The sequence below is a fragment of the Morus notabilis genome, unplaced genomic scaffold (genome assembly GCF_000414095.1).
Source record: "Morus notabilis unplaced genomic scaffold, ASM41409v2 Scaffold212, whole genome shotgun sequence".
NCBI classification, from domain to species: Eukaryota; Viridiplantae; Streptophyta; class Magnoliopsida; order Rosales; family Moraceae; genus Morus; species Morus notabilis.
The window spans coordinates 54,502-82,457 of NW_010361298.1; the positions used below are offsets into that span (position 1 = coordinate 54,502).

General features: G+C 40.7%; 4 protein-coding genes across 9 annotated transcripts in view; all 4 read right to left on the reverse strand.

Annotated features, from left to right (window-relative positions):
* LOC21407396 (signal recognition particle 19 kDa protein) overlaps positions 1–9,498 on the reverse strand; it is a 12,502-nt gene extending 3,004 nt beyond the window's left edge. Inside the window, exons 1-3 of one of the 4 annotated variants that reach the window (XM_024166339.1) lie at positions 9,367–9,498; positions 8,029–8,226; positions 7,828–7,927 (exon numbers count right to left, since the gene is read on the reverse strand). In XM_024166339.1, the coding sequence (XP_024022107.1) occupies positions 7,828–7,927; positions 8,029–8,214 (286 nt within the window). In that variant the 5' untranslated portion in view covers positions 8,215–8,226; positions 9,367–9,498. Of the gene's footprint in view, positions 1–7,827; positions 7,928–8,028; positions 8,227–9,226; positions 9,322–9,366 lie in introns of those variants that run through there. The other 3 variants (XM_024166338.1, XM_024166341.1, XM_024166340.1) reach the window with 3 other exon arrangements.
* A 7,042-nt stretch (positions 9,499–16,540) lies between these two features.
* Positions 16,541–21,852, reverse strand: LOC21407397 (polyadenylate-binding protein-interacting protein 7). Of its 3 annotated transcripts, none has more exons than XM_024166373.1 (6): positions 21,704–21,852; positions 18,922–19,035; positions 18,178–18,800; positions 17,277–17,689; positions 16,983–17,052; positions 16,541–16,833 (listed from the first exon to the last, which is right to left on the reverse strand). In XM_024166373.1, the coding sequence occupies exons 3-6, from the start codon at positions 18,711–18,713 to the stop codon at positions 16,767–16,769; spliced, it is 1,086 nt and encodes a 361-aa protein (XP_024022141.1). In that variant the 5' UTR covers positions 18,714–18,800; positions 18,922–19,035; positions 21,704–21,852; the 3' UTR covers positions 16,541–16,766. The 3 variants fall into 3 exon arrangements, with proteins under 3 accessions (XP_024022141.1, XP_024022140.1, XP_024022142.1); XM_024166372.1 differs by having other exon boundaries at positions 18,178–18,805; XM_024166374.1 differs by having other exon boundaries at positions 18,178–18,805; positions 18,922–19,041.
* Positions 19,785–21,016, reverse strand: LOC21407398 (probable carboxylesterase 18). The gene has a single exon (XM_010099157.2). The coding sequence runs from the start codon at positions 20,898–20,900 to the stop codon at positions 19,839–19,841; it is 1,062 nt and encodes a 353-aa protein (XP_010097459.1). The 5' UTR covers positions 20,901–21,016; the 3' UTR covers positions 19,785–19,838.
* Positions 21,853–22,647: 795 nt separating the features above from the next.
* Positions 22,648–26,670, reverse strand: LOC21407400 (probable methylenetetrahydrofolate reductase). The gene is made up of 12 exons (XM_024166371.1): positions 26,560–26,670; positions 25,946–26,353; positions 25,764–25,824; positions 25,547–25,629; positions 25,265–25,438; positions 24,608–24,781; positions 24,373–24,473; positions 24,172–24,283; positions 23,622–23,702; positions 23,356–23,533; positions 22,859–23,193; positions 22,648–22,771 (listed from the first exon to the last, which is right to left on the reverse strand). The coding sequence occupies exons 2-12, from the start codon at positions 26,342–26,344 to the stop codon at positions 22,688–22,690; spliced, it is 1,782 nt and encodes a 593-aa protein (XP_024022139.1). The 5' UTR covers positions 26,345–26,353; positions 26,560–26,670; the 3' UTR covers positions 22,648–22,687.
* Positions 26,671–27,956: the final 1,286 nt, after the last annotated feature.

A 27,956-nucleotide genomic window follows, 5' to 3' on the forward strand; every position in this document is an offset into this window, starting at 1 on the left:
CCAAACTGAGGTCCCCGTGACCATTTCATCCCTGTTACCTCTTTACGAAGCAATTCATTTTTTTCCTCTATGCGTTGTGCAATTTCCATGATCTCCCCTAACCCCGAAGGTTTCAACAATCTCAGTTCAGCCCGAACTTCAGCTCTGAGCCCATTGATGAAGATTCCCTCCAAGATTTCCTCGGGTACGTCCTTTAGTGGGGCTGCCGTAATCTCGAACCTCCGGCGGTAATTGGCCACAGTGCCCCCTTGCCTAATCGCCAAAAATTTTTCGCATAAGCTCCCTTCCTGCAACGAACGGAAACGCTGTAACAAGGCCATCTTAAACTCCGTCCAGTTGAAAAAAGGCCTCCTCCCATTCTGCCATTGAAACCATGACAGGGCTTCACTCTCTAAAGCTATCCCTGCCGTGATCAATTTCTCCCTCTCTGAGCAACGGTTAATTGCAAAGAACTGCTCCATTCTAAACACCCAACCGTCGGCGGTTGGCCACCCATTCCTCATCCTCAATGTCATCTTCCCGTATTCCCACGTTCCTTCTCACATCTCTATTTCCCCCTTCCCCGTGCAGAAAACCAGCCCTAGGAACATCCCGTCGGGGTTCCTCTCTCGTTCCCCCTCGCCACGCCTCTCCACCGTTCCCGCGAGCACAGTTCCACCCGCCCAAACCTCCGCCGTTCCTTCGTATCCCCTCCTCACCAATAGCGCCCCACCAGTCGCCCCTGTACCCATAGGATTCCCCCCTACGATTTCCCATTGGTACCTCTCGATCTCCGCTGTACCTCGGATTTTCCTCCCTTGCGATCTCCCGACCTAATTCTCGCGGCCCCCTTCGATCCCCTACGCGAATCGCCCCACTCGTTCCCATCGCGACTTCAGGTCGATTCTCCACCGCCGCTCCGGCGTTACTCGTTGCTTCTTCGCCATCCACCGCCACTGTCTTCACCTTCTCCGGCGCCGGTACGGTTTCGGACGTTTTCTTGACGTATTCTTCCCAGATTCGACGGAAATCGGCCAGGCTCTGAATCATCTCAGCCTTAACCTCGCCTACCTCCTTCGTCATCGTGATAGGTTCCTGCCCAGATTTCCAGTTATCACAGCCAATATTGAGATAAATCCAACGTTAACAAGTTTTATTGATAATTTCTAATCTTCCCTCTCGATCGAGAGAAGTTCTTTCTTACACGATTAAACCAAATAGCAAGAAAAAGAGAAGAAAAACTAGCAAATAGAATGGCAGAAATGGAACGTGGAGAATTCGAGGTTCTCCGTCCTCCAATGGTCCAGAATTCTTCCAAATATCTCGACCCTCTTCCCAAGGCTCTTCCTCGGCTCAAATACTCCCCGCACTCCCTTCACGCAACCAACTTGCCACGCTGGCACTTCCTTCACGTTGCCTCGCTGGAACACTTTCAGTATTTCCACCTTCCTCCCCTCTTCTCAGCATATTACCCTTTGGGCCCCTTTTCCTAGAGTAGACCAATCTAATAGGTGGCCTAACAGGTATCCCGCTGTAGGGTATACCCTTTGGGAGTAGAAGTGCCCTGGAGCAAGGAATTACAACTGCCCGGGAAGAGGCTGCACCTGCGTCATGTGACCCTTGAAGGGCTTCAGCTGAGACACGTGGAAAACAGGGTGAAGGTGCGCCTCGGCCGGCAATATCAAGCGATAAGCCACTGGTCCAATCCTGTCCAAGATCTCAAATGGTCCATAAAACCGCGGGGCAAGCTTCTCGTTAACCCGGCGGGCAAGTGTCCTAAGTCGATAAGGCCGGAGCTCAAGTAAAACCAAATCTCCCCCCTCAAAATTCAGCTCCCGGCGATGCGAATCAGCGAACTTCTTCATGCGTTGTTGAGCTAACGAAAGGTGAGATTTTAGGAGATCCAACATCTCATTCCTTAGGGCCAGCTGAGCTTCCACTGCCTCTACAGTGCCCGGGGAGTCAGAAAAACGGAACAAGGCAAGGGTATCGCAGCCATAGACAATTCGAAAAGGAGTGAACTTGGTGGATGCATTGAAGGTAGTGTTGAACCAGTATTCGGCCCACGGAATAAAGGTCGACCATTGTCGAGGCTTGTCGCCCGCAAAGCACCGCAGATACGTCTCTAAGCACCGGTTGACGACCTCGGTTTGGCCATCGGTCTGCGGGTGGTACGCCGAACTGGCACACAACTTAGTTCCCTATAATTTGAAGAGCTCACGCCAAAATCCGCTCATGAAAATTGCATCCCTATCCAGCTGAGCTTCCACTGCCTCTACAGTGCCCGGGGAGTCAGAAAAACGGAACAAGGCAAGGGTATCGCAGCCATAGACAATTCGAAAAGGAGTGAACTTGGTGGATGCATTGAAGGTAGTGTTGAACCAGTATTCGGCCCACGGAATAAAGGTCGACCATTGTCGAGGCTTGTCGCCCGCAAAGCACCGCAGATACGTCTCCAAGCACCGGTTGACGACCTCGGTTTGGCCATCGGTCTGCGGGTGGTACGCCGAACTGGCACACAACTTAGTTCCCTGTAATTTGAAGAGCTCACGCCAAAATCCGCTCATGAAAATTGCATCCCTATCGCTCACAATGGATCTCGGAATTCCATGGAGTTTGACGATAGAAGAGATGAATAGGCTAGCCACCTGCTTAGCCGAGAAGGGGTGGGCCAAGGGGCAGAAGTGAGCGTATTTTGAGAGGCGATCAACCACCACGAACACGGTATCGAAACCGTTAGACTTTGGAAGGCCTCCGATGAAGTCCATTGACAAATCTTCCCAAACCTGATTTGGGATGGGTAAGGGCTGCAATAGCCCGGCGGGAGACAAGGCATCCGTTTTGTTCCTTTGACACGTTCCGCAGGCAGCCACATAGTCCCTGATCCGACGCTTCATTCCCCTCCAAAAAACCAGGGCGGACAGCCGTTTGTAGGTGCGCAGGAACCCCGAATGTCCGCCGATCACCGAATCATGAAATTCTTGGAATAGCCGGGGTATCCAGAGGGAATTTTCGGATAGTACTAACCTATCTTTGTAAAACAGCAAGCCATTCTTTAGTGCATAAGCCTCCATTACCTCCCCTGTCTCGAGCTTGGTTATCACGGAGGCCAATTCAGGTTTGGCCCGCTGTTCCCGCCGGATAGCAGAGAAATCCCATGTGTGCGGGATTTACAAAGCCGAGCACGAAACCTCATTCCAGTCTCCACGGTGGGACAGCGCGTCCGCCACCCGGTTGGCAGCCCCAAGCTTATACTGCACCTCGAAGTCATACCCAAGCAACTTGTAGATCCACCTTAGTTGCTCCGGGGGAAGTTGGCGTTGGCCCATCAAGAAGCGTAAGCTCTTCTGGTCCGTACGAAGTATGAAGTGGCGCCCCAATATATAGTGCCGCCATTTTTGGACCGCGAGCACCAATCCCATGAGCTCTCGCTCATAAACCGACTTCAACCGGGACGTAGGGGACAGGGCCTTGCTAAAGAAGGCGATTGGCCTGCCATCTTGCATCAAGACCGCGCCCAACCCCACCCCCGAAGCATCGGATTCTATCACAAAGGTCTTTGAGAAATCCGGCATAGCCAACACCGGCAAATCGGTCATGGCTACCTTCAAATCTTCAAAAGCGCAAGCCGCCTCGTCGGTCCACACAAATCCTTGTTTCTTGAGGAGCTCTGTTAAGGGCCGAGCGAGGATTCCATACCCCTTTACGAAGTGGCGATAGTACCCGGTGAGCCCCAAAAAGCCTCGCACCTCCCGGGCACTTGTCAACGGGGGCCAAGACTCGATGGCCTGCACCTTAGAAGGGTCCGCAGCCACTCCTTGACCCGAGATGAGGTGGCCGAGATATTCCAATTGGGGTTGGCCAAAACTGCATTTTTCCTTGTTAGCATATAGCTTCTCCTGCCGCAGAACCCCTAGAACGGTGGTCAAATGGTGGCAATGCTCCTCCCACGTGCAGCTGTATACAAGGATGTCGTCAAAAAATACACGGACGAATTTCCGAAGGTGGGGGCGAAAAATCCGGTTCATGAGGGCCTGGAAAGTGGCCGGGGCATTGGTGAGGCCAAAGGGCATTACGAGGAATTCGTAATGGCCCTCATGCGTGCGGAAGGCTGTTTTTTCCACGTCCGCCTCGTGCACTCGGATTTGGTGATAACCGGCCCGTAAGTCCAATTTGGAAAACACCATTGCCCCGTGAAGCTCGTCCAATAGCTCGTCAATTAAGGGTATAGGAAACTTATCGGGGATGGTCACTCGAGTATGGGCTGTTACTCGGCCTAATGATGCCGACAGCCATCATGTCCGACACCAATCGTTCTATTTCCCCCTTTTGGACCTGGGGATATCGGTAGGGGCGCACGTTAGGGGGATCAGCCCCCTCGCGCAATAAGATCCGATGATCCCGCCCTCGGCGTGGGGGCAGCCCCGAGGGGCTATCGAACACTTCCTCAAAGATCCCCAGGACCTCTCGCACCTCCCCTGGAATTTCTTTCTTTTTTTCTGTGCCTTGTAGTGCCAACTCACAGACCTCCACCAACAGATCTGCCTTGTTCAGGGGCAGAGTTCGAATTAATGAACTCATCTTCACCGGAGCATAACATAGGCTAGGGTCCCCTCGCCATTTTACCCATGTCGGTCCTGCTCTAAATTTCATTGAGAACTTCGACCAATCGGCTCGTACCTCTCCCAGGGTACTCAGCCATGTAACCCCTAGGACTAAGTCAACTCCTCCTAGTTCGAACGAAAAAAAATCCTCCTCTACTTGGTGTCCCTGTATCCACACTCGGACTCTCCTACAGACTCCGGTCTGTTTGAAACTCAACCCGTTACCCACAAGGATATTGTGGCTTACCGTTTGGTCGATCGGGAGTTGCAGCTCCGCCACCACCGCCGCGGAAATGAAGCTGTGCGTGGCGCCGCTGTCCACCAGCACCACCACCTCCCGCTCCCCGATGTGACCCCGTAACTTCATTGTGTTGGAGGAAGACACCCCACGAATGGAGTTAAGGGATAGGTCCACCCTCTCGGAAGCTTCCTCGACGTTCTTTTCCTCGTTGGTGGAGGTACTCCGGTCCGCCCCGCAGTCACCATCCGAGGATTCCTCTTCCTCCGCCATAATCAACACCTGGAGCTGGCGGTTTTTGCAACGGTGGCCAAGACCAAATTTCTCGTCGCACTTGAAACAGAGGCCCCATGCCCGCCGGAATTGTGTCTCATCTTCCGTCAATCGCCGGAACGTTGTGGGTTCTCCCGTGGCTGGGTTTGTTCCGATCCCTGATCCCGTCCGTCCCCCATGGGTCCCTGTCGTGGTCTCCGTTTTGGATCGAAGGGTGCTCTCGGAAGGGAAAGAAAAATTTGGGCCCTCTTGTGACCCACCCGACCTACTCCACGCCTCAGCCCTAGGCACCCGGCCCATCCGGTAGCGCCTGACCCGGTCCGTTGCTTCATTACGGGCCTCCACTTGTTGGGCCAGGTCCATCATGTCGTAGAGACTGTTGGGCCGGTGCATCTTCAACTCGGCCCTGATGTCCTCTCTGAGCCCGTGGAGAAATGCTCCCCTGAAAATCGCATCGGGGACCCCTCTCATTTGGGCGGCCGTGGCTTCAAATTCATCCCGGAAGTCCGCCACGGTACTCTTCTGCCGGAGAGCCATGAGCTGTTCCGCCGGGTCCCTCTCTCCCATCTGTCCGAACCGACGCAGCACCGCCGCTCTCAGGTCCCTCCAGGACCTGAACGGGTCCTGAGTGTCCGCCCACTGGAACCAGCCCAGGGCTCACCCCTCCATACAGACCGACGCTACTACCACCCTCTCTTCCTCCTCCACCTCATTGACGGCGAAATACCGGTCCGCCCGGAATACCCATCCTTGCGGATCTGCACCGGTGAACAAAGGCATTTCCAACCTTCGTCCCCGATGTTCCACCCGCCCCCTGTGATGCGGTGGTGACTCCGGCCTAAGATCGCGCCCAAACCTCCTATGCTCGTCCTCACGAAACGGCGGCGGGGGAGTCGCGGGTCGTGGATGGGGAGCTTGTCGCCGTGGCGCTTGAAATCGAGCCGGTCCCGCGTTGAAGCGCGGTGGTGGGTCCATCGGATTCCGCGGAAGCAAATCCGCCTGTCGGAGAAAATTGTTCTCCAGCCGTCGCAGCACCCCCTGCACCTCTCCCAGTTGCGCACCGATCGCCGTCACGTTGTCTTGGAGCTGGGGAATGGGTTCTGTTAACCGTTCTACCAACTGGAGAGCCTCAAAATATGTGTCCAGCCTCCGTTCCAACCGCACTGTTTCTTCCTCCGGAACTCGTTCGCCAGCCGCCTCTGCCATGGATCGTTAGGCTCTGATACCAAATTGATAGGTTCCTGCCCAGATTTCCAGTTATCACAGCCAATATTGAGATAAATCCAACGTTAACAAGTTTTATTGATAATTTCTAATCTTCCCTCTCGATCGTGAGAAGTTCTTTCTTACACGATTAAACCAAATAGCAAGAAAAAAAGAAGAAAAACTAGCAAACAGAATGGCAGAAAATGGAACGTGGAGAATTCGAGGTTCTCCGTCCTCCAATGGTCCAGAATTCTTCCAAATATCTCAACCCTCTTCCCAAGGCTCTTCCTCGGCTCAAATACTACCCGCACTCCCTTCACGTAACCAACTTGCCACGCTGGCACTTCCTTCACGTTGCCTCGCTGGAACACTTTCAGTATTTCCACCTTCCTCCCCTCTTCTCAGCATATTACCCTTTGGGCCCCTTTTCTTAGAGTAGACCAATATAATAGGTGGCCTAACACATGCTTCTCGCATCTCCTTGATTTCCCTCTCGGCAGTATCGAACCTCTCTTCCGTCTTCCTAGCCGCCATTTCCTACCCAGAATCTTGCTCTGATACCAAAATGTTAGACCCTAGGATTTCTATTACCGGAAAATAGGCAAGAACAGAATGAAATCAAGAAACAGTTATTCTTATTCACTGAAGGACTTTTGGAATACAATTCAGCAGTTCTTCGAGGGACTGCAAAACCTCCCTTAGCTGGCTAATTGGCCCAACTAAACCTTTACTCACTAATTTCCTACTCGACTAATCCACTCTCTCCCTATTTATATCCCTCCCCTTTCCCTAATTCTGTTGTAACAAACTTTTCCCCCCCACTAACTAACCCCTGATTGGTTACATTTCATTAACCATCCTACACTTGCCGCTGTTCCCCTCCCTAACGACACCTGTCTTTCCCCAGGGCCTACAGCCGCTTCCCTCTCCTCACAAACACCTGTCTTACCAAGGGTCTTGTCTTATCAGAATTCTAGTTTATTCATGGCTGGATTCACAACAATATTACAATTTGCGCCCAATTAACCAACAGCAACAAAACCCCCCCATGATGCAAAGTTGAAAACTATTGTTGAAAACTCAACCATCTATGCAATATCAATGCTAGACATCGAAGATTCTGATAATTAAATAATAATTATTCCACGGTGCTAACACTATAATTATTTGTTCAAAGGTAAAAGTTAATCATGCTTTGTAGCAAGAAATTTTGTGCTACACACGTAAACAAGAAAAGCAAATCTAAATCGACGATTAAATGAAATTGCAGCTTCCAGATCACTGTTTTTATTTGAGTATCTATAAGTCTGTCCAACTGTTACGACAACAGGTAGTGAAATGATGCTGCAGGCATTTCCTACTAAAAGAACAACAAAACCAAGAAACTAAAACTAAAACATAACACATACATATCATTACATATACACATGATATTGGACACTAGTTCTGTGCACATAATACAGAAATCTGTTTGCAAAATCAATTGGGTAAATTTCAAACTGGTTAATAGAAGGAAATAATCCTTACTTGAAGATATGGCTGGATTACAGGGAGTGCCATCATCTTTCTTAAGCAACACCCGCACTCTCCCTCTTTGCATGAAATCGCGCGGATAAGCTTTATCAATCTGCAAGAAAACAATCAATCAACCGCAGCAATATTGGCATGTAGTTGTGAACATATATTTCGAACCACGGAATTTTTAGTTTTGACGAGACAAGAAGAGACCTCGATTGCAAAAGGGAGTTTGAAATGGGTGCAACAATCCCCAATTTCAGCACAAGTAGGATTCTCACATGCTTTGCTCACATTAATTCTCCTCCCTTCAGCGATTGTTTTCTTTGAATTTATATAAACTGGATAAACCACTACCCATTTCTTTATGTTATTGTTGGGCATATCTCCAATATCCATTTTGTTTCTCTGCTAATAAGATGACATAATTAAAACCGAATGCAATTACTAAATTGTATAAAGAAACTGAAACCACATGAGATATTCTAATAATTAAATCAAAACAGAAAAGAGACAAATGATGGATGAATTGAACTAAAATGAATTGACTTTCAAAACCTAAGAATAATAGCTTAAAAAAAAAAAAAGGAAGCAAGAGTAATTAAATCTTGGAAAATCAATCTGAAACCCCAAAAGGCCTAACTCAATTGGTAATTCCAAATGGCAAACATAAATTCAAACAATTCACAGATACGCAAACAGAACGTCTCATCTCGACGGAATGAATGGCGTTAAAACAGGTTGGTTGCATCAAAACATTTCCCTCGGAACCCCCAAATTTCTTGAACTCCCATTTTCTGCCTAAATGCCCTGTTGTGCTCCTGTTTAAAAAATAATAATAATAAAAGAAATAAAACCCTATTTCTAACATCAACTTTCACTAAATCTGATTGATGCTTAAAACTCACTTTTGTAGGGCTGTGTTTGAACTGAAGAATTTGTGACCCAGGAAGAAATTGGTAGGTCAAAACACTCAACAGGTTCGAGACAAGTAAAAAAAGGCATATGTTGAAGAGACTCTTTCGCTTTTGGAGTCCTCACAGTCACAGACATTTGGTCGAACAGTTAGTGAGCGTTGGTTTTGATTATATATAATCAAATATCAACAAAAAACAAGACGATGTTGTACAATCCAAATTCCAAATACCCAACAAGTCAACTATCATTTCCACCCATACCCACCCTATACTATAAAGCTATGAAAATTAAGAAAAGGATTTTCTTCTTCTCTTCATGCATACCCCAAAACCCCCCCCCCCCCCCCCCCATATATAAATCAAATATATATATATATATATACACACACACATATATATATATATATATCAAAGAGAAAAAAGAAAAGCTTTTGCACCATCAAATTGAAAAAACTCAAAATTATGGCCCTTATAATACTGCTAAGTTTACAGACCTTGGTTTGCTTCAAGAAATCTGCGAATCTCGAACCAATTTAGAGCATAGAAAGAATTGAATAGAATCGCAAAGATCAATCAAATCTAAATCTAAATCTAAAAAGACATAGGAAAAGAAGAAGAAAGACTCTACTCTTACCGAAAGAATCGCAAACTCTGAGGAAAAAACGGTTCAATTTGCCCCTCTAATACTAGAAATACAATACTATTACTGTACTGTTGTTTTTGTTTTGTTTGTGCCCCTCTGTTCCTTACTGAGTAAATCACTACTTTCTCCTAATTTATTTTGGGCTCGATTTGAACTTTTTTTAAAAAAATAAATAAATAAAAAAAATAAAAAAGACATTCACAAAAATCTCACTCAAAAAGAAAATAAGAATATATTTTTAAACTTTAACATTTATGTCATTTTTTAGTTCATGAAAAAATATCCTGATAGCATATTTTTAAAAGCTTATCGAATTATTTTTTTCTTCTCGGCGGTAAAGATCACAGTTGAAGAGTATTCTTTTAAAATATTATTTTCATTTTTCCCAATATATTTTTCTAAACCAAATTAACCAATAATAAAGAATGGTGTTGGTTGCTGCTTTTCGACAAGGCTGGGCCGAGCCTAATAATTTCGTCTCGTGATGTAATTAGGTTCGATTTATAAACCTAAATTACGTTAAAAAAACTCACGCCAATAGTAGTTTGGTGGGTCATGAATAATTGACTAACCTCATTTATTTTTTAGTCTAATCTAATTTTAAATCTCGCTTGGGGAGTTTTTAAATAATTAGACTAAGGAATAAATTAGTTATGAAGAATTCAACCCTAAAAGTCCTTTGTTTTGCCTTTTAAGAGTCCTAAAAATCCTTTCCTCAGCCTTTAAAGGCTCAAAAGTCTAGAATTTAAGTTGTGGAACCTTCCCCTACAATGCTAGATTAGAAGTTTTTCTACTCCAGAGCAGTCTACTCCAAAGCAGGCTGAGGCTTCATCTCTATACAAGTGTCTGCTTAGGAGGCGTCACTACAAACACCTCCACGAAGATCTTCTGTGCGTGCTCCAAGAGACTGCCCCACGAGTGAAGGTTTTTCCTATATTCCGTGAAGGATGAATGTGTCAAGTGCTCCAACAATGCTTGTTTAGCCAAATTCAGAAAGTGGCGTTGTGTATTAGGAATAGTATTCTTAAAGCATGAGATGTTTCATAGATGTTTATAATTTAATTAATAAAATAGTTTATTTACTATTTACTTTATGAATATTATTAAAAATTCTGTGATTATTTATGTGACTTTAAATATTGTATATAAGTGTTATATACGAGATGATAATATTTAAGAATAATAATCAAAATAATGTTCGTAATGAATTTAATTAAAGTTACAAAATCTTTAATTAAAACATTACTAATACACAGCATTCTCATTAAGAATGGAATGGTGTTATACACATCATTAATATAGAAGGATATTAAACGAGAGTATTATGCATAATAAGATTATGTAGAACTAGGACACAAATACAATTTGATTTTCTGATAATTTCCGTTAAGTATAGAAAATCAAATATGAGTCTACCTATTATCATATATAGAATGATCTTAATATTGAGTTATTAGTAGACTCATATTTGTGGATTTGTATTTTTTACTTACTTGGTACGGATTTTGAGATTTAAAATCTTATGCCTTGTATCTTGGAAACATGATGAAATAAATAGCTGTGAATGCTAATATACAAGATGGAATTCATTCATTTTTGTTTAAAGAAGCAGATAAATAATTCACTTGAAAGTTGATTCGATACTTGAATAAGTAATGAGCTCGTATTCATGAATGTGTTTTATGAATATACTATTCATTACAGAATTAATGGTACTCAAAGATAAAGATATAATTAGAGAGATTAACGGATTTTACTTAGCTCTAATTATGAATTATTTATCAAGAATTGATCTATATGTAGTGACTATATCAAATGGACACATCAAGTTCTTAGAAGTAAATTATGTCTATAATTTCGATAGTGCAATTTCAAGTTTTTAGTGGCGTAACTTTTAGAATTAATATAATTAATTAATTAGTTAAAGAGTTTAATTACTTATTAATTTTATTAGAGCTCAAAATTATAGATCCATAAGTCCCCGCATCATCTTTGTAATATTTGTAAGAAAAGATGAATTATCAAGATTTAATATCACTCAAAATAAATAATGTGATTATTTAATTAAATTAATTTTGGAACACACTGTGGTGGGACCACAGGAGGTCACACACCCAAGAACAGGGAGCTACAAAGGGCGTGCGACACAAGTAGAATCCCACTGGGATTCAGTTGCTTGCTCTCCGATTTACTTGTTTGACAAGTTTTCTAATCAAATTCAAAAGGAAAGTGTGACAGCCATCAATCCCTTGAGGCACAAGGCTAAGAAAGGGTAAGTTGTGCAGTCCCACATTGCCTGCGGATGAAGATAGGTCCTTATTTATACAGAATGACACCACCTTACAATGGTATGAAGTCTTTTGGGGTGAAGTCCAAAAGTAAAACCGTGTTAGCTCAGGTCTAAAGCGAACAATATCATACCAGGTGTGGGTCGTTACATATGGTATCAGAGCGGTTTCCTATTTCCTATCATCTATTACCATGCATTTACTCCAAAATTCTCAAAGTAAGTAATTATTTAATTTCTTTAGATGAAATGTAAGTTTTTATGAGGTGAAGTTTTTAAATGATAGAAGTGTGGATCCTTATTCGATGTCCTAAAATAGGGAGTTTCCTTATTAGTTAAAATTTATGGCCCGTTTAGTTCGCTGATTCGAGTTTTTAATTTGAATTGAGATGTGATTTTATGTTAGTGCTTTTTACTGTAGCAAAAAAGTTAGATATGATTGTTTCTAAGAGCTTTTTACTGTAGCAAAACTTGAATTCTAAACTCGAATCAGCGAAATGAACGGGGCCTTAATTAGTGACAGACGACTAAGATAAGATGGCACACGGACAAGGACACGGAGCTCGTGGCCGTGGTAATTAACATGGGCAAGCCAGAGCTGAGACTGCAGCAGAACCCAATTTAGTAGAGGTGGTGGCACAGTTAGGTTAAGGCCAAGGTAGAGGCCGTGGGCAAGCAGAAGCTGAGACAGCGGCTAAACCTAATTTGGTAGAATTGGTAGCACAGTTACAGCTATGACTTTATTTATATTTAAATTTGAGCTAAAATTGAAAACTGGATAAAAGGAAAAAATTTATCTCACCTCTACCTGCAGATTTAAGCCAACCACAGGGAGGTCTTCTTGTGGTGTGGCCGGCCATGTAGTAAATGAGAAGGAGAAATTTGTTTTTAAAATTAAATGGGAAACTGTATTTTAATGAGATTTAAAATATAATAAAAACCAAATTTTTATTACTTTGTCTTCACGTTAAAGCAAAAGGGTTCTCCTAGTGTTATATAAATAGGAGACAACAGAAAATTAGAGAAGAGAATTTTTGCTCTCTATTTTTCATAAGGTAGCCGAATTTTAGAGAGAGAAAAGAGAAGAAAAGTTATTCCAATTTTTAGTTTCTTCACATACATGTGTTGTTGTGAAGGAATACAAAATTAGCGAGTGATCAAATCCAATGTGTTGTTTTCGGGTTGAAGAAGAAGAAGACCACGACTCAAACAGAAGCTGGGAGTAGATCTTCATCGATAGGTGGCGGCGGCTTCAATGAACTTATGGCGTACCTTAGTGAGAGCTTAGTAGTCGACGGTAGTGGAGAATCGTTTGACTTAATTCAATGGTGGAGGGCACGAGCATTAACTTGGCCAGTCCTAACTCGATTGGCAATGGATATTTTTCGATCCCAGTCTCCACTGTTTCATCCGAACAAGCCTTCAGTACGACTGGATGAATACTTGAGGAACACCGAAACGCATTGCAAAGGGACATTGTTGAAGCCTTTGTCTGCATTAAGGATTGAGATCCTGCCGATCAACGTTTATAGGATACAATTTCGCCGGCAAGTAAAGAATGGATCAATGAATTTAATAGATTAACATTTAATTTTGAAGACGATCATTCAGCTTCAAATTAAATTGTAATTTGTAAATATGTATTTGCTTTCGACATTGTAATTGTATATTTAGACTTTGTAAGTTTGTAAAATTTGTGATTCGTCACAAAATGATTACACTCTTTTTTTCTTACTAAGTTTTTATCCCAATTAGATTTTTCTTTGTAAGGTTTTTAACCAACCAATCATGAATTACAAATTTAAAAATTAATATACAAAATTAATTGTTTAACGTGTGTGAATAGTGTGTGTTGATTTTTGTTTTTATATAATTTTAACACAATAACTTAATAATTATTTATATACAAATACAATTAATAAATAATATTATATTATATATAATATATATATACAATATTAAAAAAGTTAAAAAATATATTTTTTCGGGCACATTCGAGTGGGCTCGGGTTGCTCGACCGGACTCAGGCAGCCAAAACCAGGCTCGTGGCCCGTCCATGGGCCATCTCATGCTCGGGTGGGCTGCCTGAATATTTCGGGCGAGCGGGTTTGGATGTTGGTTTCTAACTGCAGTTTTTTTGGGCGGTCGTATGCAGCCCGTCCAAAGTTCCAGCACTAATATAGATCAAGCTCTTATAATCACAACAGTACTTATTCACCAACAAATTTATCACATGATTATAAACTCTAGTGCTACTCCACTAAAAGCCTAGAGCTGCACTCTTAATCTATATAGTATATTTACAAAGTTCCGAATAGCTCTTGTCCATGACTCATTATATTAGTGTATCATGCTTATAGAATATCTATAATCGACTTGAGGCTAAGTTTCATTTTACCTTCTCGATTATATTTATCTTATGTTCTATTACCACTCTATCAGAAAATCCACTATTCGTACCAATACAAATAGTAAACCATTAGATAACACAAAGTAGTCTAATAGTCGAGCACTCGTATTTTTCAATCCCTGAATAATGCCATAAGAGAATATCATTAACTCTTTATAGGAGCTATGGATTCCCTATCTATGAATAATAAATCTACGCACACAAGAGTCATACTCCCAACGTATCGGTAATACCTTTACATAATGTCAGGATGTCTCCATTTGGTACATTAAGGGATACAAGTCAAGCATACGGGTTTATTATTCATCTTAAGATTAACATGGCCACATTTAATTCATCAAAAGTTATTAGTTAAAACAATTCAACTTTGCTTTGATCCAATATAGATTCCACAACTAAGAATTATATCAATGTCTCTACCCTTGGAGTCCCACCTCTAACAACCAAGATAAGTCTTCTCCGTTAGGAAGTAGACAACATAACAATATTAACATGAATAAAGCACCCAACTTTATTTCCTCGATTGCAGATCATATGATTTAGACTATCATCTTTAGATTCATGTCTTCTGCATGTTCTTCTCATTACATGCACGATCTAAAGACTTAGAATGACAATCTCATACTTCTAGTTTGCTTATCATATATTCAACTAATATGAACGTAAAGAAGACATTATATAGATATATGAAATAAATAAATCTTTATTAATAGTCAAAACGTCTTAAAAATATTGTTATATTTATTCCTAAGGGCATAAACACTAACAGAAACTTCACTCAAGAAGTCTATAAACACTACATTTGAGTCATTCAAACTCGTCCATGAGCAATATATGAAGTTTCTGAGCCTTTTCTAGAAAGTCTAAAATCCGCCGCTCTGGAGCACATTTCCAAAAAGCCATAAAACTTCATCTGCTAACACCTACTCTCACACACAACACGTGTTTGTTCTCTGAGCAGGCCTCCAAATAGCCTTATCCTTACCAATACGAGTGATACATCCACTCCGGAGGCAACCTATGCTTGTCTTCGGAGCATTCCTCCAAATGAGCCGTATCCACACTTTTTGAGACAAATCTCCATTAACCGTTCTATTACTCCTTCCACCATACTTCGTCCATGCGATCTCCATGACCACATTTGACATCCTCCCATGCGCCTAAATGGGTGTTTTGATAATTTGGCGACAAAGTGGGCACTAAGATCCATTTTTCTTCAGCTTAATTTGGGTTTCCCATATTCTCGTTAGAGGTCCTACCATACAATCTCCTTTGTAAACACAGTGTGTCTCATCCATATCAACATCAACACCACCAAATCCAGTGATTACACGTGTATATCTCATACACGTCGTACCCGCCGACTCTACCGAGCCCCAACATATGGCATAAATGAAAAGATGTTAAACTTTGATTGCATATGACAAACTACAAATACAAATACATAAAAAACTACAAAGGTGTCCTTTAAATTAAAATTTTATTTCAATTTCACCCCTCATGCACTTTGTCAGTTGTTGTTGGTCGATTTTGTTCAAGGCCCATCCGAGTGACTAGGCAGAATAAATCATATCCTGCAATATGATTAAGCTCGTTACGTGGACTCAAACCACGCTAAGTTAAACTCACATAAGTCTTGAATAATTAAAAAGGCCCATTTAATTTTAATACAATCTAATTTTTAACCTCACTTGGGGGTTTTAAACTTAAGAAACGGATTCTCTCTTTTAAGGAGAGGAGAGAAGAGATTTGTCTTCTTTTCCCCTTCAATTTTCGACCCAGAAAGTCATAAAATAATCGGTCCATAATTCTTCCCGAATATCTCACATGAGTACAAAATAGCAAACTTAATTGGCAAATTAAACGCACATTATATAACTTGGCAGTGTCTCGTGATCTAAAACTGAAACCACTTCTTGAATTGAAAATCCGTAGAAATTCCCTCAGGGTGATTTTCTTTGATATATTGTCTCAATTTTCAGATTACAACGACTTGCTTAATTGAATTAAATACTTAGTCAAAACTGACTCTCAAAGATTCCATGAAACAACTGCAAACTGCAGACAACACATTCAATTCACCACTAAATTAATGAGGTGATTGTCATTGTGAACTGCGACAATTGCAACACATTCAATTCACAACATAAACAAAAGACGGGCATTCAATTTTTCTATCCATCACAGTGCAAACGAACACGTACAACAATAGATACAAGTAGATAGTATATGAAAACATAAATAAAAAAATAAAAAATAAAAAAAAAAGGTGTTCACTTTCCTCTAAGGGCACATTTACCAAACCGTGAAAGAATATAATGAAAAAAGTAATAGGATTAAAAAGAAAAATCAAATAATAAGATTTTAAAAGTCATTCATTCATTTTTATGTATTTATTTGACTATTAGATAGTGTAATGAAAAACTCATGATTAAATAATCATTAAAATTAGGAATAATAATTTTATGAATATAATCACTAAAATGTCCTCTTACACAATTAAATAATCTCCATTACTAAAGGGAGTGCAAAGATTAGTATTACTTTTTCTCATTCCTTATATTGTGTGGAACCCACTAAATCTCCATTACTCATTTTGTAAGTAAACACATTATTAGACGGGAGAGAGAATCACGCCTTACTTTTCTTTTCCTTTCCTTTGATGCAAAGTAAACATGCCCTAAGAGTATAAAGTTAAGTCAGTAAACGGAATTTAGGTCGAACCATAAGTACTCCTGGCTTTAACTCCTCAAAACGATACCTGCAAGCAAGATTCAAGATCCAAGATCCAAGATCCAAGATAAAATCACATTAGGTATCTTCTTTTGTCTTGTGGCAATTCCATTTTCATAACTTTGAAACTCATAAGCATTTCCACATGAGGAAAGGAAGGATTGATCGATTAATCACCCGTTTTCGTCGAGGAACCCTCTGACTGCTGCTGGAAGAGAAGCTTTTCCTCTACTGTGATTACCCACTCCTGTTAAAAAGTTAAAACTTGATGAGTGAAAGCATCAAACATGATAATTTAACATCTTCACTGACATGACATAACAAAACAATGTTTGACTTGACTAATTTCCCTATTATTTAGCTAAGCAATCATAACTTGAAAAGTTTTCCAATAATGTTATATGCCGATGGCAAAAGACAACTTTTTTTTTTTACTTGTTCTAAAATGTATTGGAACAAAATTTGTAAGACCTGTTATGACTTGCAAGGATGTTGGTCTCTGCTTCAAGGATGCCTGATGTTGTTTATCCAAGTTTTGAGCGTCAAAACAATCAAATGATTCGAGGGAGTTAGAGCGCACGATTCTGGCCTCCATCTTAAGGCTGTTGGGAGAGACGGAGCGATTACACAGTAGCTTAGTTTCGATGTTGTGAAGATGATGTTGCAAAACTTGAATAGCTTCAGCGGCATGAAGGCCGTGTAAATCCAATTTCCACACATCATTTTGGCTGTTCCTAATGCTTAGAATATCCTTGGCTGCCTTTACATTGAGGGTTTGAGCAGCCAACCACTCGTGATGAGCCATAAGAGAGTGTTGGTGGGCAGAAACATGATCTCCTCTTAGATATGCACGCGTAGCCACCTTCGAATGTTGCGATGCTGACCTGCTCAATTATTTGAGTAGATTATATGTTTTGTTAGTTTGTTATTAGAGGGTTCATAAGTTGTACGATAGAATCTCCCACTATTTGATACAAATACAGAATGTTGGATGATTATCTAAATTGAAAACAGCTAATAAGTCTCATCAACTGTGATCATCACTAATGATTTTTTTTTTTTGTGTGTGTGTGTGTGTGTGTGTGTGTTTTTGATACAACAGAGGATCGAACCCGCAACCTCCCCCAAACTCCCCAGTGCCACTAGGCCAAGCAGTCTTGGGCCATTAATGATTTTTAACGACACAAGTCTACATCATAAATCCTTATGTACATCAGTTTTAGAATTGACATGTAAATTCACGATTGGTTAAAAGACGTCTGATTATTACTGGAGTGGCTATCAATAACATCTGCTCGTTTAAATGGAGCTGTATGTAATAACAGACAATAACAGAAAAACAACAATATTAAGTTAGTAAAAAGAAATGTACCTCATTGTCCTCAAGGCCTCTTTCCGATGCCTCAAGTAAACATCATCTTCTTCCCACTCAGGCTCAACAGGTACATCCTTAAATCCTTCCACCATTGCACTCACTGGAATATCGGCAGGAACTGCTTTGCAAGCACCAGAATCACATGAACGCAATTTTTCTTCGGCTGATTCAGCAAGACTAGAACTAGAACCAACACGGCGGTGGTAGTGTTTCTTATTTTGGTCATTTGCATTCATAGTCATATAACTAATATTGTGATCAAGACGCGTTGATTGCAACATACCAATGTGCTCGTCCACAGCTGCCGCTATGTTGTTATTCTCGTCATTACTAGTACTAGTACTCGTACTCGTACCTGTACTCGTACTTCTATTCGGTTTGGAAATGGAAGGTGCTAAGGCTGGGAAAGGGTCCTCCACGAGCTTGCTTTCAAGAAGACCATGTCCTTTCAGTCGCTGCTCACGGTCGAAGGCAGCCCAACCTCGACCTCCTGATCTAGATTTACCACCCCTTTCCCTTGTCGCTTGCGACATCGTTTCAAACCCTATAAATCTACTAAACCCTTGTTTCGTTTGTGTTGTGTACAATATACATGCGTGTATACAGATGTATGAATTTGCCTGCACTACAATTTTTTTTTTTGTTTTTTTTTAAGATTCATATAGCTATAGCACAATAAACTAATGGGAAAAAGATAAACTTGGAATTAAATTAGGATTGAGAGATCAAAGGAGAGATAACCTTAGCCTTTGGTGTTTGGTGATGCCAATTGTAAAGTTGTCGTTGTGATTAGCCAAATAACCCAAGGTTGAATTGCGCTTACAAGAGCATAAATCTGACCCCGACTCATTGATCCTGCATCTAACAGCCATCAATCAATCTCCTTCGAGCTTGGAGAAGACTCAAATTAGAAGATATCTATTATTAGAAACCGTAATTGTAACCATCTTAAATTACCAATTTTCCCCCAGCGACCTTTTAAAGAAAAGAAAAACTTGTTATTATAATTTTTTATTCTTTTACTATTTGATAAGAAACTTAAATTTTCATTAATCACGAAAATAAATTAAAAATTGTTAGATTACATCCAATACCTTATTACAGGTTTGATAAATTGCTAAATTAAGTCTACACATATGATAAAAATATCCAACGTATGGTCGGATTAATGACTACATTGTTCAAGTTCTCAATCCTCATAATTCTCTTTTCCTTCACTTTATCAACAAATACGCCCCACCTACCTCCTAAACTTCAGAAAGCTCAAAAACTCTATGAAAAAGAAAAGCAAAGTCAAGCAACTTTTGCAGAAACTATGAAACCCAGGTCTTCAAAAGAGGGTTTTTTTTCCTAATCTGTAGTATCACAAAATCTCCAAAACTTGTTGAGAATTTGACATTAGAATTCACATAAGAGAATAGGAAACGTTAACGTAAGGTTTGTTGTCCCACTCCCACCAAATGAACTAAAGGAATTTGGAATTGCTACATAAATATGAAATTCATTGACCACAAGCAGATAGGTATTTATTGAAATAGGAAATAATGCACTGTCTCGTGCAACTGACAAAGCAATTTTTGAGTAATTTTAGCAATTTTTCAATGTTTACTCCTCAAAAAATGGGGACAAAAAAGGAAAAAGAAATAAAGAAAAGAGGGTTAGTGAGTTGGTGAGGAGGTGCAATTGTAGATAGGATAGATGAAGTCCTTGAGTTGAGTGAGGAGGTGAGTTGATTCGGGCAACTCAGGAAAGACGTAAAAAGCGTGAATCATCTTAGGATACTCCAACAACCGAGCATCCTTGAAGGAGCTCCTCAACCAGTGGAAGTACCTCTTTTGATAGTCCTGAAGAGGGTCCATTCCCCCAACTATCACCACCGTCCGAGGAAAATGCTTCAATCCTGAGATGTCCTCCGCTTGCGGCCCACTCACATTGGCAGCCGGGTGGTCCCTACTCGCTCCCTCCGGTAAGAATGCCTTCCACATCCAATCCGTCCTCTCCACCGTCACCACTGGGCCCTCCGGGAATCTCATCTCCGCCTCCGTCCTCTCCTCTCCCCCAAAGAACGGTTGTATCGACATAAGCCCCTCCACCCTCACTGCCTTCCACGCCGAATTCGATGATGAATTTGATCTTCTTGCCACCCGCACCGCCACGTGGTGGGCCAAGTTGGCGCCAGCGCTATCTCCCACTAGGAAGCACCTCGACACGTCCGCCGCCTCTGGCAGGACGCCCTTGTGATCTCCATCGAGGAAGTTTAGAACGTCAAACCCATCATCGTATTGACAAGGGTAGTGGTGTTCCGGCGACAATCGATAGTTGACGGAAACGACTACAGCAGGAAGTTTGTGAGCCATCCTCCGACAAAAGGAGTCGTAGACAATAGAGTCGGGGCTGAGGAAGGAAAAGCCGCCGCCGTGGAAGAAGAGAAGCACTGGAAGGGAATTGGTAGCGGTTGAGGAGGCGCAGGCCGGGACGAAGAGGCGGAACCAGAGGTTGCGGAAAGGGTCGATGGTGACGTCAGATGTGGACACGGATTGGGAGCCACTGCTAGAGTTTGGATTGGGGATGGGAGGAGATCGCAAGTCGAAGAGACGGAGAAAGTGCCTATTGACGGTGCCATTAGAGTGCCGAGCCGTGTCAGTGAGGAATGAGAGGAATGAGACACTCATACGGGTCACCCATGGCAGACGGTTTTCGTCGGAGCTCGACATAATCATAATGAATGAGAATGAGAATGATATCGGGGTTGGGGAGGTTGGTTGATTGTTTGTTTGCTTACTTATGCGTTCTCCCAAAGTCCTGACATTTATGTATCAGATCTATCTATGTTCTATTAATTAATGGCTAAGAATCTGCGCTTGGGAAGCAAGCAAAAGGCAATAATAGCTTAATACATGAGCATGCCATTATTAAGTTGTATTAATAAGGAAAGAAAAAGAAAAGAAAAAGAAAAAGAAAAAAGAAGAAAAAGAGAAAAAGAAGAAGTAGGGACTTGGGGTCGAAAAAAAAAAAAAAAAAAAAAGGAGAAAAAAGTGACATGAGAGGGAAGAGCCTGGTGATGTCGATTTAGTCAAGATGAGAGGGGGAAGACGAAGAAGAATTGAGAGTTGAGAATGAAGAGTAGACAAAATCACACAAAACAAAATTATACAAATCCCAAATCATAACAATAACAATAACAATAAAGACAAATCCCCGTATACTATTTCCTGAATACAATAACAATAACAATAACAATAACAACAACAACAACATAAACAAAACTAACCAACCAAAAATCATACAAATTTTGATTGATACAAAGACAACCGAGAGAAATCAATAAAGACGGGGGAGCTTAAACGAAAAGGCTTTCTGTTCTTATAAGAAAAATCAAAAAATCAAAAATCAAAAATCAAAAATGAAAGAAGAAACAAAACGAGAAACATCAAATCAACAAGTAAAAAAATTAGGCAGAGTCTGTGTGTTCGATGCAAAAGCTTAATCAATTAATTGATTAGTTAATTAAGAGAATAAAAACCTTGCATGTTGAGCGTGGAGCTTGTGCTTCTGCTTGTGCTTCTCTCATATGCTACTGCTACTGCTATTGCTAGGGTTTGGGTTTGAGTTTCAGAAGAAGAACGGAGGGAAGACGGAGAGACGGACAACATGTGGTGGTGCAACTTGTGACTTCTGAGACAGAGGCCGACGAGTTTCATTTTAAATTAACTTTTTATTTGATTTATTTTTGCCCATATAAAATCCACCCGGTGCGGGGAAAAAAAAAAAAAAAAAGAAATAGATTATTTTCGTAAAAACCCTTAAAAATATGCACCATATTTTAAAGTGTCTTTTAATTTTTCCAAACAATATATTTTTTATGTGTAAAAACAGATCAAAATGTCATTTTTATCTACTATCGCTTATAACTCAAACAGAGTGTTGATGTGACACGTCCTTAAAAACTAATTAAATGTAATCAGCTCAATAAAAGTATTATTTTATTAAAAATAATAAAGTAAATAAGGAACTTCAAAGAAAATTTCGAAAACCTTTCTTCTTCCTCTTCAGATCATACGCTTAAACACCATCAAAGAATAAAAACAAGATTCAAGCTTACATATATGTATAAACATACGCATATAATTAGAGGTAATAATTTGAGAATGCATTTTGGGTGGCTGAGAATGAACAGACATAACAAAACAAATTATGAATAAATAATGCAAATGACATTGAATAGCAATAGCTACTTTTTGCTTGCAAAGTAATTGTTTTCGTGCTGTTATGCAACGACCTTTATGGCTACCGGGGAGGTATTGAAACCCAACCCAAATTATATTACATTACACATCTCAAGGGTAAGGGGGAAAAAAAAAAGATTATAAATCCATGGAAGAAAGCATCAATTCAAATACGTAAAATAGGTAATAACAGGGTTTTTTCTTTTTTTTTTTTTTTTTTTTTTTTTGGGGTCCCCTGGCATTGGGGTCCCATGGCATGAAAGATCAGACAATTAATTGTCTCAGAGATCAGCAAAAACGGCAAAAATATCCCCCTGGACGTAGTCATTGTCCACCAAGCTCACCAAGAAATAGCTGGTTTGCACCTGCAAAAGCGGCCCACAAACATCACGTGAGACATCGTCAAAGATGACTAAAATGTTGTGAACATAGACAAAACCAAAGTCACAGACCTCTTCAAGAAGTTTTCGAGAAGGGTCACCCTCCGGGTACAATCGAGCCCATCCCCTCGACCAAATTTCAAAAGCCTCATCCTTCCAAACCACAAAGCTTGAAGGATCCACAACGGTCGGCTGAATTATCTCCTTTGCCGGGAAGACTCCCCATGTCACCGCATTCACAGCCGTTTGTTCAATATTTGATCTCCAAGCCCCTTCTCTGTCCACGGCCACATAGGTCACGGATGGGAAACCTTTGCATTTCTCCACCAGCGCCTCCAACTTCTCCTTGGAGCAGAAAAACTCTAGATATGCCTTTTGATAAACATATCCACCTGGCCCACCCCATCCTGCAAACGATCGACTTGTCTCATATTAGCCACCCATAAGCCAAAATCAATCAAAGCACGATCACATGTACAATGTGGATACGTTACAAGTATTCTTGACGACTTATAAGAGAAAAAAACAAACACAGGTACACATTCCTTCACTTTAAACTAGCTGCGTACCAACAGATGGCGAATCAGATTTTTCCCCGTTTACAGCTGGTTGGCTATTTATGGTGAGGAAACCCTTGGTATTAATTTTCCCTAGTTGTTCGTTGATGATTTTCGTCTCGAGCTGCAGTCCATCCAGTTCTGACCACGGGCTGCTTTTCAATTTTCCCAGGCATAATTTCTTAAATTTCTGGAAAGTAACTATGTGCAACATGTTAGCAGATGTACACAACAATAATGGGCGTTATTCATTCTTCACATGAAAATATATAATGTACCTCATGGATATCTTCAACGATTTTCAATGGGGTTGCCCATTCTTCAGTAAGTTTCTTGTCACGTGAACGCGGTCGCATGAACTACAGTGTAAAAAAAAAAATTGCTATACATTATTTTTTAAAAAAATAGAAAATGAAAAATCAGGGTAACATCACAATAAACAGAAGTGCTATATGGAGAATTGTATACCATTAGTAATTTTGCTCATTATTGTTTGGCCATGATTTCCCCTTCTACTGACTTTCTTTATAACATATCTAAACAAATTGCTAGATGCTCGTATTCATCACACTAGAATATTTGCGCTTAGTATAACTACTTGGTAAGTCTGCATCATTCTATGACTGAGAAAAGCTAAAGTTGGATAATACTTCGAGAAAAGCACAAATCTCTCTAACTCTTTCACTTAAATTGTAATGTAAGATACCATTTGGATGCTACAACTTAGCAAGAACAGATGATCTTATGCATAAAAAGACAAATTCTAAACCCAGGGATAAGAGATGCAGCAAGAGTAGAAGCACCAAGACAAACGTTTCAGTGACACACCTGATAATCAGCTAGTGCCCCATAAGAAGGATTGCGAGAATCACCCCATCGTCCATGTGGATACTGGTCCCAGCCTATCGTCCTCGATATGTAGCTTTTTGGACGGTTTGCCCTGAAGTTATTGGATAGAAAGACAACAACCATATTATTACACACTTGGTTCCTGAAAAGTACAACATAGGGAGTTTATAAATAGCATACCAGAATATCGGACGAACATCTTCTTTGACTCGGAATACATTTGCAGGACGCCTCCAAGGTAGAGACCTAGGTATTTTGCTTTCTTCAATCAAACCAAGATTCTGCGCACGTTACCAAGACAACAAGGGTTGTAGACCCAGAATCAAAGAGGGTTTTAAACATCCAGACCATAACAATACACAATTAGAACTGCAATGAAGATGAGATCAGATAAAACTAGGTTTGAGAGACAAACCGTTAGTATAGCCAATGCTGATTTCTCCATGTTGAGTGTATAGAGGTGCAATGTCCTTATCCCGTGGGCTAAAATCTTCTTGCACACTTCAGTTCCAAGGTGAATTCCATACGCTCTAACAGCTTCATCATTGTCCTTGATAGGCTCCAATGCAGCAGTGATCTCAGCCGGTATCTATAATACAAAATTAATTGCAAATAAGCATCATTCAACATTTGACACGAGTAAGAAGAGCAAAAAGAAAAAAAAAAAAAAAAAAAAAAAAAAAAAAAAATTCAAACGTCAAACATTATTTTATTCCTAAAGTATGCACCAAAACAATCAGTAAGAGAGTTAGCTCGAATGGCTTTGAAAATCCAACTAATTTATTTCCCAAATTAAGTCCATATTGAGGACTCTTAGTCCATCCATAGCTTGACGGGCTTGATTGAAGGATTCCCAAAATTCACAACGTACACTTACACACAAAACTACCTTAGCATGGTGATGCACGTCTAAACTTGTAGTAAACTAAACTGCACTGCTTACGAAGTGGTGACTAGTACTAGGACTGAAAGACGTTAAATATGAAGTGAAAACTATGCACAACATTTATATAAGCAAGAAGTAACAGCCAGGAAAATAAAAGCAGGAATTTTGAGCTATGAGTTGCCATGCCTTTGTTTTGCAAAAGCCAGTCATGCGCAAGAAGCCTTTGTAGTTGTTAATGGGCATGATTCCGGGAACAATGGGGCAAGTAATCCCAATTTGACGACAATCGTTGACGAATTTGAGAAAAATATCAGTGTCATAAAATAACTGAGTCACAATCAAATCTGCTCCAGCATCAACCTGTTTTGTTTGTTGTTTATCGTTCGTAAACCAAAGTTAGTAATTAAAAAAAAAAAAAGTTTATTTTCTAAGGAAACCGAAGAGAGAGATTGGAAGAAAGGATCTTGCCTTGCTCTTCAAATAAGCGAGATCCTTCTCATATGCTTCGGGTGTAGCAACGCCGTCACTCCCAATGGCATCGGGATGTGCCTCTGCATTGACAATTCATTCACTCACTCATATTATGAGATTATTATTCAAAACTAATTACTAACTCATAATAATGAAATCATATAATTAGCTTAGTCCAGTTGTTTATTTTTGTAAAGAAAGAAAGAAAACCAACCTGGATAACCAGCTACGGTGATGCCGAAGTAGTCGCCATAAGTGGCCCTGATGTGCTTAACCTGCATCAGATCAGAAGATTAGATCAGAACGGAGCATAAGGCAGTCCGATCTGATAATACAGTACAATGCAATGCTACGCAATGTATGTGAAACTGTTAAATTGCTACTCTCTCTACTTACGAGGTCGAGAGCGCAGGCGAAACCGTCCTGGATCTGGACGAACTTGTCCTGGCCATGGGGCGGGTCGCCGCGGAGGGCGAGAACGTTCTGAAGGCCGTTGGATTTGATGGTGGAGAGAGCGTGATCGATCTTCTCGACAGGCATGTTGGTGCATGTGAGGTGCATCATAGTCTCAACGCATACCATGTTCTGCATTCTGTTGGCGATCTCGAGCGTCAGATCAGCCGTTGATCCTCCCGCTCCCCAAGTGATGTCGCAGAAGGTGGGGCCGTGGGCCACCATTCTCTCCATTCTCTCGAACAGATTCTCCACTCCATCCTCCGTCTTCGGAGGGAAGAATTCGAAGGAGAAAACAGCTTCCTTGTTCTGGTTTTCTCTGATCTTCTCTATAACCTTCATCTTCTCTAACTATCCAATAACAAAACCAAACCCTAGATGAGCTCAGATCAGATCGAATCAGATCAGATCAGTGATGCATTCACTCTATTCTAATAAATAACCCAACACTCTAGTGTTGTGTATAGGATGTTAATTTGATTTCGTTTCTTTCTCAGGAACCAAACAGAAAAGAAAAGAAAATGTTGAGGGGAAGAGGGATATTGAGGAATGCGTACCTTAAGTTAGGGGGAGCAAAGCTCGCTCTCTGCGTCTGGGGATGGGAAGGGTTATGGCGAAGATAGACTGACCAAGGAGAGGAGAGAGAATATATATAAACTCAATGGTTTGGTTGGTAACTTGGTATGGTAGTTTTTTTTTAAATAAATAAATACAAAGATATTAAATATATATATATACACATTCCAATTCTTATGTAATGTGAAAAATTAGAAATGGATACGGGGGATTTGATTTTGAGAGAAGCAGAGGAAGCAAATTAGATTAGACGACAAAAACATTACTATATCAGACAGATCTACCTACTATTGTCCGCGGACTGCCGCAATGGTTATTTTACAGTTACACCAAAGAATCCTATTTTATACATTCATCTTAATTTTAACCCTGAATATTTACTTTTTACTTTGGATTTTATGAAACATATAGATTTAACCCCTTAGTCAATAAATCCTCTATTTTATACAAAGTATATACAAGTTTTTTAAAAGAAAAAAAAATAATTTTCTATGTTTTATTTTTCTTTTCCTTAAAAGGGCACGCGACCGTTAGGGACTAGTGTTGTAAGTTCGGGCGGCGGACCTGCCCGAAGCCCGAAAATTTTACCCTACCCGACACGACCCAAATTCTTTGTGACCGTTAGTCTGAATTTTGCCCGAATTTTGAATGCAACGGCTCTATTTTGCCCGACCTAACCCGCCGCCCGACCTGGCCGACCCTAACGGCTCTTTTTTACCGTTGCCCGAAATGCCCGACCTGAAAGTGTGTTACCGTTAGACTATTAGGGACTTAATTTTTTATAGTCGCGGACAGTCCGTCTAAAATTTTAACACTATTAGGGACTTATTAGAGATAAAAATAAAATAAAATAAAAAGCAAACAGATCTCAGACAAAAAAATAATAATAATCTGAGAAGAAAATTAAAAATAGGTGACAAAATTTGAATTTTTTTCTCTTTTTTTTAAAAAAATTATTTGTTCTTCTTTAATTATTTCATATCCTTTAAAAACATCATAGGTCATCATTGTATTAGAATGTATAGGAGTCAAAACGAAACAAATGCATAAACTCATACTCATCGCGGCCATTAGTTGGGCCCTCCAACAACCACAAAACGAGCGTCAAAAGAAAACAAAAGTCATAATCTCACCTACTCAATACATCACTATTACAATTACCACTCTCTCAAGTCATGACCTCACTATTAACTTCAAACTCCTAACCTCAGTCAGTCAGTCAATTTTAATTACATATAATGTATGTTTAATCGCTTCATCCTAAAGTAAACAAGAATGGGGTTTGTCGAGTGATGGATTAATTTCTGTCCACACACGCCAAAAAAAAAAAAAAAAAAAACCAAAACTTTCGGCTTGGGTTTTTTTTTTTCTGTTCTCC

Coding starts and splice junctions, on each gene's coding strand:
- LOC21407398 (XM_010099157.2), bottom strand. CDS start 20,900: ATGATTATGTCGAGCTCCGACGAAAACCGTCTGCCATGGGTGACCCGT.
- LOC21407400 (XM_024166371.1), bottom strand. CDS start 26,344: ATGAAGGTTATAGAGAAGATCAGAGAAAACCAGAACAAGGAAGCTGTT. Junction 25,825..25,945: donor TCGCCTGCGCTCTCGACCTC/GTAAGTAGAGAG, acceptor GATCTGATGCAG/GTTAAGCACATCAGGGCCAC. Junction 25,439..25,546: donor TCGCTTATTTGAAGAGCAAG/GCAAGATCCTTT, acceptor CAAACAAAACAG/GTTGATGCTGGAGCAGATTT.
- LOC21407397 (XM_024166373.1), bottom strand. CDS start 18,713: ATGTCGCAAGCGACAAGGGAAAGGGGTGGTAAATCTAGATCAGGAGGT. Junction 17,053..17,276: donor ATCCTTGCAAGTCATAACAG/GTCTTACAAATT, acceptor ACTTTTTAACAG/GAGTGGGTAATCACAGTAGA. Junction 16,834..16,982: donor GGGTTCCTCGACGAAAACGG/GTGATTAATCGA, acceptor TCTTGCTTGCAG/GTATCGTTTTGAGGAGTTAA.